We start from the raw sequence: 12,471 nt of genomic DNA on the forward strand, positions 1-12,471 counted from the left end.
AAGAGTAAGGCCCGCCCCTCTTTACGTTTACGCCGGGGATACAAACGGACACGAGCACCGTCAGTTGAAACAATCGGCTCTATTTTAGCCCATTTCCTACATATCAGGAGGAAAAAACATTACAAAAATAAGGGGACAAAAGTTATAACTATGAGGTAAAGTCGAAATGAGGACATACTAAGTCCTAATTATTACATTAACTCGAAATGATATGACATATGCCCCATTTTTGTAACTTTTATATCATAACGTAAAATGTTGAAATTATGAGATAAAGTCGAAATTATCACATACTACAAAATAATTATGACATATTAAGTCCAAATTGGCATACTATCCCTCATATTTGTCTTTCATATTATGATGTAAAAAGTCGAAATTATTAGATAAAGTTGAATTTATGACACACTAAGTAATAATTATGACATACTAAATCATAAGATTAAAAAGTCGATTATGAGATAAAAAATCTCATATGTCATAAATTACTTTTCAAAAAAACTTAATTTCATAATGATGGCTTAACATGTCATCATTTTGATTAGTACCCGTGCTGATAGATTTTGTGAGAGAGTCAAGTCACATTTATTTATACAGCGCTTAATATATTACAGATTATCGTAGATAATAAAGCAGCTTCGCAGTAGTTAACAGCAATTTTAACCTATTATGAAACGAAGCAGCTCTACAAAAGACAACAGTGTCATTATTTTGCTCAATTTAGTTCAATGCTGATTCAGTGTAAAAAAAAAAAAAAATATATATATATATATATATATATATATATATATATATATATATATATATATATATATATATTCTGTCGTAATTTACTAAGAAAATTTACTACGTAATTTTCCCCCATACTATGGGAGTCAGTGGGCCCCATCAACTGTTTGGTTAGCGTTAGCCATAATCTTTCAAATATAACAGAATAAAGAAATTCATACAGGTTTGGTACAACTTGAGGGTGAGTAAATTATGAATTAATTTTTTTTTGGAGGGGGGGGGGTAACTACACCATAACGCCCAACATTATGCTTTGTCCCGGTCTTCTGACCGACCGGTGGCGCTGCAGCGCAAATTGTCCTTAATCACGTTAAAACCGGAAGGATGCAGATTTCAAAATACAAACCTCTTCAAGAAAATGGCGGAAGTCGTGGAGCTGCATAAACTCAAGGTAAGAGACTAGTACAAAGAAATGTTTTACTTTCTATATATTATTTGGATATGACTGTAACAGTAAGCTGTTCCTAGCTGTGCTAATTTGAATTACGGTATGATGATTAAGGAATAATAGATATAACGTTTCAATCGTTCATTCAGCACTTCTGTGAGCTTCCTATAGACAGTCTTTCGTTCTTCGCCTTCGCTTTAAAACACAAGAACCTGTTTACCTAAACAGCTTTTTAGCTCAGTCATTAAGACTCTTACTTTGACTTTGACTTTGTTCCCCCTCCATTGAGATAATACACTCTACTCTTGCAGTGGTTTATTAAAAATATATATAAAATAAATCCCAACAACAACATACGTGCCTGTCCATCTAAAAAGTGAGTTGTAAATAGGCATAGTCTTAAAAACAAGTTAGCTGCTTGCTTAAACGACTTTTTATATTATATGAAAATATATTATATTATTATATAGCTAATATATTAGGATTTTGTTTTTTTACGTAGTTTATAGATTTTTCATTTATTGGTCTTTCACTTTTTTCATTCATATTAAATTACAGTCTTAAATTAAATGACACCAAGAAAAAAAAAAATCTGCCTGTCTGTCTTTGTCTTTCTGGCAGTCTGTCTTTCTGTTAGTCCGTCTTTCTGTCCATCTGTCTGTCTTAATGTCTCCGTCTGTCCATCTTTCTGTCAGTCTTTTTTTCTTCCTGTCATTTGTTCTTTCAAGAAATTTCATATTGCGTTCAGTTCAGTTTGTTAGGACTCATCTATATAGACATAGCCATGTTTGTTCAGATGCCAGCTTTTTATGGACTGACAAAGCATTGGTTCTGACACCGCAGATGTGTTATTTGTGGTTGAGAAATGTCACTCCAGTCATTAAAGTGATATAATCTCCTCAGTTGGCTGAGCTGAAGCTAGAATGCACTGCTCGAGGGCTGGATGCCAAGGGAAATAAAGGAGATCTGATTGCCCGGCTGCAGGCGTACCTGGAAGAGCATGGTAGGTGTTTTCTAATGCAAGATATTTTACTTCATGGCCCAGTTCTTTAACAGATCTGATTACAATTATGTTCTTAGATGTTTTATATCAAAGTGTAATACTGCCTCTATTGTTATTACTACCTTTTTTCTTGATAAATGTAAATCATAGAGGGCTGTTACTCTTTATGCTTTATTTTGTTAATGTTGGAGGCTCCTTTTTGGGGAGGGGCTCTGATAGCGATGGCATACAAAGTGGCAGGACGTAATTTATGAATCACAACCCGTCATGCACCAAATTGACCGTTCGCAAAGACCCGCCCCCTTTAGTTACTGTTACTATGTCTGACAAGCCACACCGCTCTCACGACACATCATGTTCTCACACAGTGAAACATACATCTCGGAGCAGAGAGGACACTGACAACACACTGACAGACAGGACAGACCAGGTTACTTTTGATATGTAACAAAGTCTCAACTTTCAAATTTGGTCATTTAAAAAAAAAAGAAATTTAAACAATAAATACTGTTTTGTGGCGCTTTAATGTGTCTGACAGATCGCTGTAGAGTTAAAGCTGCTCGTGAACCGATCGTCTCTTCCTTCTAGTTAATTTATAGCATCAAATAAACATGAAAGAACATAAGAAGGAGTGTTGTTTTAACCGCGGAAAGACATCCGTACACTCTGTTTTTCAAGTTCAAATTCTCCAAAGTTAATCTACTAACTCTCCTGACTGCAAAAATGGTGTATTCGGCGGATTATGATTGGTCAGATCGCGTGTCAATCAAACTCCCTGCGAAAATAGTAAGTTGATATGCGGAACCTGCCATGATTTTCTCCTGCAGTTGGCAGGTGTTAATTTCAGACTCTGGTTATAATGCCCATTTAACATTTAAAATGTGTGTGGTTTTTTAATTTTTTTTATTATTTTTTTTTTAGAAGAAGTGAATGAAGAGGAAGTTCTGGGAGTGTTTGGTGATGGGGATGGTGATGGTGATGGTGATGGTGATGGTGAGGCTGAGGTAAGATATTCTGGATGTAATGCATTTCCATGGTAGTTTCAGGGCAAAGTTCAGTTTTAGTAGCTCCAGTGTTATTTTGTTTATAAGGAATACTGTGTGTGTGTGCACTCTGAAGTGCTCAACCAGTTTACACTTGGTATTAAGATCTGCCTAGCTGATTGATCACACGTGGCCACAAACAGATTTCGAGAGGAGGGTCTCTGATGTGTAGTTACCTGTTTATAGTAGCCAGTACAAATGTCAAAAGGAATTTGTTTACACTAGATAACATTACATAAAGCACCATCACTTCAGAAGAATTGAAGTCAGACCTCTGAGCAACACTGAAAATATGACTAGAAATCACACTTTGTTGTCGCCAGGATATGTTGTCATATTGCCCAGCCCTAGTTTACTTGAACTTGACACATCTAGTTTTATTTTTAAGGATAACAGAGGGCAGTGATGATTGACTGGTGAGTAGGTGGTTCTTTGCTGCCCAGGAAGCATCAAAATAATCAAAGTTTACACTATAAGGTAGTGTGGTCACGTGCATTTACATCCGCCTATTTTTGTTTTTCATTAATCAATCACAAAACGTTTTGGGCCCAGCAAATCAGCTGAGATGGGCTTTGAAGGCACACTATGCAGGATCTGTACCTTAATATAACAGCTTTGAAATCATTTCGATGGTAAACGAACTCATAGTAGGGCGAATCATCCCGATAGCAAAACCAGCAATGCAAGTTTGAGAGGTGGCACCCCGACAAATCTCGTGAGAATCATGACTTGCTTTATGGCCCGATGTCACAAACATCAACAACATATGAAGCAGCCTCTATGGAAGATACTAGCACGCATTTCAGACGTGAATCATGGCAGAGTCGATGAAGAAAGCGCGGTCGGAAGAGTCAAGGAAAAGAAAACGACGGCTCTGTGTGTGTGGTATTTACGACAGTAACGTTAAATACAAGTACTCCACAGCGACTCTAGGGGTCGCTGTTTGAGAAAAAAGGAAACTGCATAGTGTGCCTTTAATACCAAATGTAAATCGACAAATAATGTTTCTTGTGTCAGGTTCCAGATGGCACAAACACAGTCATGGTGATTGATAAGCTCAACATAACTTACTTCACCTGTGTTTTAGGAGTCTTTTGCCAAAGAAGAGAGCACTGACCAGAAAGAAGAGCTAAGTCCACCGGAAACGTATGTATTTTTTTTACATTTCCAATTTAAGTCAACTTCCTTAATACATCAGCAAATTTTGTACTTCTCAATATTTGTGTCTGGCTAACATAAAGCTAATTTTGCAGTTAACCACTTAAACCTGGGGTTTTCAAAGACAGTTGGCCTCCCTTCTGACACAATGTCACACCCCATTACAATACCACGGCAAACCTAGCCTAAGGCCCTGTCCACACTTGACCACATTAAGTTTTGTTTTGTATAAATTGTATCTTAATTTTAATCAATGTTTCATCAACCAATTGCCTGGATTTAATAAATAAGAAGTATAGCAAATATAGCAGACAGTATAATCAGGACACGGAGGCACCGGCGCGATACAACTTGCATTGCTCGTGAACTGGAGCTCGTCTCATAAATGAACCGAAACTCAGAAATATATCTATAGAAAGCTTGAAATGTCTACTTTTAAACAAAACAATTCAAAACAAAAAGAAACAGACAACTCTCTTATGTAATCCTCCGTATGAAGTGTGCATTTCTCTCTTTAGGCACGTTCACAATACTGCGAAGGTGGCGAGTCAGCATCGTCAACATGTTTGCAGCCGAGACTGACAAAGAAAACACTAGTTTATTATTAAACAATTAAAATGTCTCCTTGCTATATTTGACACATTAATAATTATTACTTTTGCCGGTTCTTTGTGGCAAGCTTTATGCGTCCGCTAACTAACGAATATCGTGACTCATCCCTATTTTGTACCAGGCCATTTATGGTTGTTTATATTGTTCAATAAAGTTCTTGGTAAAAAAGAAAAGAAGCTACTGGGCTAATATTATTGTATACAGCGCACAAGGTTTATGCGCATGCTCTAAGTCTTCTTCTCTGATTTTAGTGTATCTCTGTGGCAGAATTACAGCGCCACATACTGGTCTGGCATGTATACTACATCGTTTTGAGTCGTTTCGTGTGTACGCAGATATTTCTTGAGACGACGCCGTGTTTACGGAATTTTTTTATTTATTTTTAGAACGAGGAAAAAAAACATCAGATAGGGAAAGTTCTGGCTTTGTGTGTATGTTGCTTAAAATAAGTAAAATCTTCTTTAGCAATTATTTAAGCAACCAATCAGTAATAAAATAAGTAACAGTGTTCTTTTTTTTCTTACGTTGTTTAATTAACATTAATGACGCAAACTGCATCAGGTTTATTAGGCTGCGGTCACTTTAAGACTGAAAATACAGATCCAACATACTGATGTACACGCATATCCGCTATTCCCCCAACTGTTTAACTTTACAGAAGATTTAGCCAATTGTTTTTATGTGAATACTAAGAAAAAAATGTTGTTTGTGTTCTTGATTTTGATTTCAGGGTGGCTGAGAAAAAGCTGGTCAAGATGAGCCCTCCTGCTACAGTTGGTGAGGTAATGATCATATCATTTACTGCGATTAATTACTGGAAAGTATCAGCTCATGCAAAAAAAGAAAATTTCCTTCCCTCATGTCATTTCACACCTGTAATACTTTCTTTCTTACGTGGAACACCATGAATAAGTGAATAAAGTAGGCAATGTGACTTGTGTGCTGTAATGTGAATGGCCCATTCCCAGCTGGTAGGTTTTTGGTGGTCCGATTACAAGTGCTCAGTAGAGTTGTATTTAATAACTGAAACCACATACAGTGGTAGTCAAAAATGCATACCACCACAAAGTTTAAATCTTACCATACGACTGAGTTTAGACTCTACAGCAGGGTTGTCGTTCACTGAAACTAAAACAGTTAAAACATTTGTTAATTCAAATAAAGCTGAAATAAAATATAACTATTAGTTGAAAAACATAAACTAAACAAAAATTAGAAATGGCAATTGACTGAAATCAGTTTTAGTTAATTTCCAGTTAATAATTGTAGTGCTTCAACTTAAACTTAGGTAAAAAATTATGCTAAATAGCAATATTTTCTTGAAAAACTAATACAATGACAAAAGCACAAAACAAAATTACTATGAAACATGAAAACAAAAAATAAGCTAATTTGAAATGGCCACCGCCAGCGTTTTTGATTATTTTCACAAAAGTTTCATGGCCCCCAGAATATTTTGTTGTATGAATATCTGAATATGCAATATATCACAAGAAAGAAACAGAGCCTCTGCTTTAAAATATATATATAATTATTATTCTAGCTTCATGCTTTTTTTTTATCATATTTGAGTATCCTAAAAAAAAAAAACATATTGAGCAAAAAGCTGAGAAAATCGCGTTTTTGTCAAGGACTACATCCAGATGGGATTCAGAACGATGATCAAAACACAGATGGAGTAGATCGAGTCCATCAAAAGCTTCAGTCATTAACCCTACCTGGGTCGACATTTCATTCTGTAACATTGTTTTGATTTATATGCTGTTAAATGTTGATGATCGTGTTATTTTACATATACATATGATTACATATGATATCACTTCCTTCTACATCCTCTTTTCCTGTGTTTTGATCAGTAGATTCTATACTCTTCTAGAAGATGTGTTATAGCGCCCCCTACCATATAACAGTGGAAACACGGAAAGCTTGAAAATTGTCAATGGCGGGGAAAGAGTTAAAACTAAAATAACACTGCAGCCCTTGATTCTACCTAGTAATTGCTACTATTAAACTTTACCATTGTTCTTCCGTAGTATCATACATTTGTAGATGTTGTCACGATACCAAAATTGTAGTAGCAAAATGTAATCTTAGTAAAACTCTTCAAACTTCTTTTTTTTATCCATTTAAAAATGTAGAATTACAACCCTTAACCCTTACAACAATTAAATGTTTAACCCAGGTGATACTCGAGGTTCCAATTTTATTGGGGAAAAATTAAGCAGGCTGTGAAAAAAATTTGACTTTAAGACCAAGTGAAGCATCTATTTATTTGAATTCTTCAACTATTGAAATAATGAAATCGTTCAAATATGATTAATCATTCATCAATATAAATTCAGTTTGATTTGGAAAACCATTTAAACCATTTCACTGAGTACTAGTCTAGTTAATAGTCACTGAGTATTCACTACAGGCTTCCTTCCTCTGGTTGTTTACATGTTGAATGTGCTCTTGTTTAAACTATTACAATTGTGTTCATTGCAGAGGCTTCAGAAGAGAGCGGAGCGCTTCAATGTTCCACCGAGTGGGGACACCAAAAAGGCAGCGCGAGCAGCAAGGTTTGTCTGTTTTAACAGGAAAAAAATCTCTTTAGAGGGTCAAAGACTGAAGAGTTTGAAATTTTTTTTTGTTTGAACAATAACTTTGCTGTGATCAAACGTGCTATTGTGTGGCTTATATTTCTTGCATAAGCTTTACATTTTATCTTGTAGAAATATGTTAAAATTCTATCACACACTTGTGTATTTGAATGAGAAAAGAAAGAAATCGACAACCATTTTAGACCATATTTGTGAGGACAAATAAGGATCTTTTGGCTGGTCCTCACTTTCTGACAGCTTTTTAAAGGGCTCTATTGAGGGTTAAGATTTAAGGTTTTAATGCTTGCTCGCTTTTCACTTTCACTTTGTGATCACGCGTAGGCTACACCCTGTCTTGGGAGCGGTGGTTCATTTTACAAGATATTTGTCATTGATGCTCAGGATCTGACCAACTTTTTGCCACACCTACCAATGGCTGGTGACTTAAGAAACTGTACCAGCCATAAATATGTTTTAAAATGTTTTTGCAAAAACAGGCAGTTTGACACCAAAATTTTCCACCAGTGAAAATTCACAATTCTCTATTCCAATTTCAATACCACAGCTAAAACTATTACCTAACTAATATAAATGTAAAACATTATCAAAGAAAAGTAACTGTAGTTTTCAGGTAAAATCATTGAATAAAGTAATTTAATATAAAATAACACTGGATAGTCTTCACTGTATAAATTTAAATGACAAAAGTTATTCATTCAAGAGCTGTGAATGATTTTTTTTTCTTTGTCCTTTGTTGTTTGATTAAAGTGATGTTGTCACTTTAAGACCTAATGCACAAATCCAATACACTGATACTGGTATACACCTTTCTCTACTGTTTGTTCACTTAAGGCATTACCAACTATGTTTAGAAGGATACTCGCAGAGACAGGCATTTTTTGACACAATTTTTTTGTGAATTTGTTAAAGTGCAAGAAGTCATAAAACAACAGAGCTCAATTCAGTATTTGCATGCTGTCTGAGATGTGTGCACTCACAAAACTTTCCACACAGCAAGTAACATATTGAGATCCCATTCACATCTTCTTGCACTTGATTATTTAAATCGGCAAGGCTTAAACTCTTGTGACGATGTCCGAAGGGTCGTTCACATTTGTTTACTTTACTGTTCTCACAACATTGCATTTTTAGAATTCATACAAATGTTGCTTTTGTCACTGTTTACACTCTTATTTGTGTTTAGAATCAATAAAAAAAAAACCCTGAAAATAAAAAAGAGTTCATAAAAATGTTATCAACCAACTGGTGATTAACACGGTTTCATATACTTGTCAATGCTGATTTTTACTCTCATTTGAAGTTTGGTGAGTGTGAACTTTAGGCCCTGGTTGCACACCAAATCCTCCGCCATCGTCCTGTCAGGCATCTCTCCATACTCTCGTCACATAATATGTGAACTCTGATTCCTACTGCCCTGTACACCGAGGTGTATATGTCCGTTGTCCAACTGAACTAAATGGTTTTTATTTCTATAAAAAGCCAAACAACAGTTGGGGCAGTGCCATAATGTAATCGGTGACAATAAATGTCCTCACAAAGATAGATGTACAAACCTGTGTGTGTGTGTGATGATTGTTTTGAAGCATCCATAAATCTTAATTCTTTTTCTTGTTTTATTAGGTTTGGGTTGCCAGAACCTGAACCTTCCAAAGGTGAGTTGACGTGCATCTCAAAAGTGTTCTCAAGAGGTCTTATGCTACAATCACACATTATTAGAAAATAAATACTGCTGCTATTGTTTTTTTATATGAAGTTAAGCAAGTTTTTGTAGTTTTTGTTTTGTTAAAATTCGATGCTGTTACAACAAACCATAGTTAAAACCTTGATTAGTATACAGTACACACATTAGTTGTCCACTTTTACAATATCCAATTAAAATAGTATTTTACCATTTCTTAAAAATAAGTAAAAAGACATAACATTCGAACAACCAGTCGGTTTTAATTCTGTCAGTTGTTTGAATTTGTCTCATAACTAATGTTCAAATTGGTTAATTTTGATAAGAAAATTAAGTAATGCAGTTAAATAATTTAATTAACAGTTATGAAATATAATATTTTAATGTTAATACTTATCTTTTGTAAGTTCCAACCTGAGGAATGTTTACTTGGTGTTTTTTTAAAACATTAGTACAATTTATTTGTGAAGCATTAATACTGATAATGTGGTCAGTAAAAATATCTGAGCATAGGCCATTTATTCACTGTCTGAATTGTAAATTTATTAAGCAATAAAACAGACTGCAGTCAGACATTTGCAGTCAGACATCATTGCTTGCGCTGTGTTTGTAATGTGCAGCAGTTGAGCATTGTGTGTGTGTGTGTGAGAGACAACTGTGTCGTGGCACCTAGTCTATTTCTTCAAATTAAAGGCTTCGTGTTCAATGACTAATTAATGAAAATGTAATGGATATGTCCATCCAGTGATTTTTTTATTTTTTTTATTTTTTTCTGTTTAGGAACTTCAGCGAAAATAAGTGTAAGTAATTTGCTTGCAAACTTTGAAATTGTAATGTTAAATAACTGACTTAAATCTGTGCAAAATCACTTTTAAACATGCCACTCTCTTTTAGGTTGACGTTGAGGTATTAAAGAAGAGAGCAGAACGTTTTGGCATGAATGTCTCCTCAGTTTCTAAAAAGGTAACTTTTTTTTATATTTCATATAATGATCAAAAACAAATCTTGGACACAAATGACAAGTAATATGCCAAATGAAGCTAAGATATTTTTAAAGCAAAATGAGACAAACATTTGTTTCATAGAGCAGATAAATTGTCTCTCAAATCAAGGAATCTATGGGGGCGTTTCCCCCGAGGAGGCAAGAGAGGCAGTGCCTCCTCAAACAATTGGATGACCAATCTGACCAATCAGAGCAGAGTAGACCAATCACAACAGACTGGGTCATCTGACCAATCAGAGCAGAGCAGCTCTCGGAAAGGCGGGGTTTAAAGAGGCTGAATCCTTTATATCAAGCCGTTTCAGTCTCTGAGAAAAGAGCTGATGTTGCAATGGATATCATGAGAAAATTAAAGTGGTTTGACCTTGGATGCATGCAAATCTATTAGTGTTGTCACGATACTGGAATTTCTAACTTTGATACGATACCTTGAAAAATACTGATTTTCGATACAACGCCATTATATATTTTTATTATTATTTACATTTTTTATACTATTTTTTGTCCATTGAAATTCTAAGCAATCAATATTTTCAAGCTTCAAAAGACATGACACAGTAACAGTTGTCCATATGAATGGAGCAGTTTAATCCGTCTTCATGATCGCTTTATATGATAAACAGATTTTAATTTAAGATTTTATTCACAAATAAACATTGATCATTTACCATTACATCAATCTCGCCAATGTTTGCTCACTCAGTGTATTTGTGTTTTTACAATGAGGTGATTTTTTTTGTGCAGAAGCTTACACACAGCACAAAGAAGCTGAGGAAAAAATACAAGAGCACAGTCCGCTTTGGGTGTGAGCATGAAACCTATGGAAACGAGTACAACTGTTATGGGAGTTTTTGTGTGTGTCACAGGTTGAGGATGATGAAAAGCTTAAGAAGAGGAAGGAGAGATTTGGCATTGTGACGAGTGCAGCCTCCACTGGAGCCGAGGATTCAGAGGTACGACTTCTGATCAGGAGACTTTCAGATTTCTGAAGAATTGGTGTGAAGGGTTTATTTAATGAAGTTCTTTTCTCTCCCAACTCTCACTTCATGGAGTGTTTACACAGTATTAAAGTCGCAATGTAATGGAAATAGCAACCGATATTTTGTCCGTATTGTGTTGTACACCTGAACGAAACGGATTATCCGGGGAACGGTTGTGAAGTGGATTGGGATAGACCCGTGATGTTACAATCTTGAGTTTCTCACTATGTAACCTTCTCCTCACCCTTCCCTTTCTTTCTCTTTCAGGCAAAGAAGCGAAAACGTGCGGAGCGGTTTGGAAATGTATAGACAAATGGATTGACCTTTTTTTTATTACTTTTTTTAAAATGAAGAGTTCTTTGAGGTTGATTTTGTGATACATATGTAATCCCTGTAGTGCCATGCTGGGTTTTTTTTTCTGCTATTTACATTAAAAATATCCCCGTTCCTTACTAGATTCTCTTTTATCTGTCTTGATGTGCTTGATTGCTGATTTTCATTGTTTGCCATAGGTGTGTGAGGTCTAAATGTATTATATGCATCCTTTGGGATTATATCAGGAATGCATCCATACATGGAATATATGATCTATCAATGCAACACAAAAAGAAATCAGTTTCACTTTATTTTACAGTGTCCTTGTTACATGTACTTACCATAGTAAAAACAGTAAATTATGCATAATTACATCCAACTAACCTTCAACCTAATCCGAACCCTATAGTAAGTACATGTTAATATTACTCAGTACTTAAATGTATAATTACACTAACAATGAAACCTTAAAATTGAGTGTAACCCAAAGATTTTTTTAGATGCATCTTTATTTTGATACTGTTAGCTAGATCTGCACACAATGCCAGTTACTACTTCTACAAAAAAACCTGACAAACAAGGGAAGACATTTTACTTTTTTTTTTTTTTTTTTAGGGGTATTTTCTGCTCGATGGTGTTTTAAGCCCCCAATGGCTCCTTAGAGGCAGCTAACCCTACCCTCAACCTTAAACCTACCCATCCCCTCGCTGCCTGGAAGGCGCCGTTGGGGGCATAAAACACCAAAGACCGTATTTTCTCTCTTTATTGCTATGTAATGTATTTATCTGCTCATCGTTGGAGCTTTTGTATTCCTTACCTACTTGCCATAAATTGGACACATTTGGGTTTAGCAGGACGGCGAGGCGAGTTGAGCCAGTTTTTAAGCAGAGGGCATTACAGAA

At 35.4% G+C, this 12,471-nt stretch overlaps 1 protein-coding gene across 2 annotated transcripts; it reads left to right on the forward strand.

Moving 5' to 3' along the window:
- Positions 1-1,092: 1,092 nt before the first annotated feature.
- sarnp (SAP domain containing ribonucleoprotein) lies at positions 1,093-11,706 on the forward strand. 2 transcript variants are annotated; one of them, XM_079858180.1, is made up of 11 exons: positions 1,093-1,180; positions 2,081-2,180; positions 3,102-3,184; positions 4,311-4,369; positions 5,724-5,775; positions 7,481-7,554; positions 9,217-9,248; positions 10,055-10,074; positions 10,169-10,237; positions 11,141-11,227; positions 11,522-11,706. In XM_079858180.1, exons 1-11 carry the CDS (start codon positions 1,148-1,150, stop codon positions 11,561-11,563), a joined length of 651 nt encoding a protein of 216 aa, XP_079714306.1. In that variant the 5' UTR covers positions 1,093-1,147; the 3' UTR covers positions 11,564-11,706. The 2 variants fall into 2 exon arrangements, with proteins under 2 accessions (XP_079714306.1, XP_079714307.1); XM_079858181.1 differs by having other exon boundaries at positions 3,105-3,184.
- The last annotated feature ends 765 nt before the right edge of the window (positions 11,707-12,471 follow it).

The sequence above is a fragment of the Squalius cephalus genome (genome assembly GCF_949319135.1).
Source record: "Squalius cephalus genome assembly, chromosome: 22".
Classification (NCBI taxonomy): Eukaryota; Metazoa; Chordata; class Actinopteri; order Cypriniformes; family Leuciscidae; genus Squalius; species Squalius cephalus.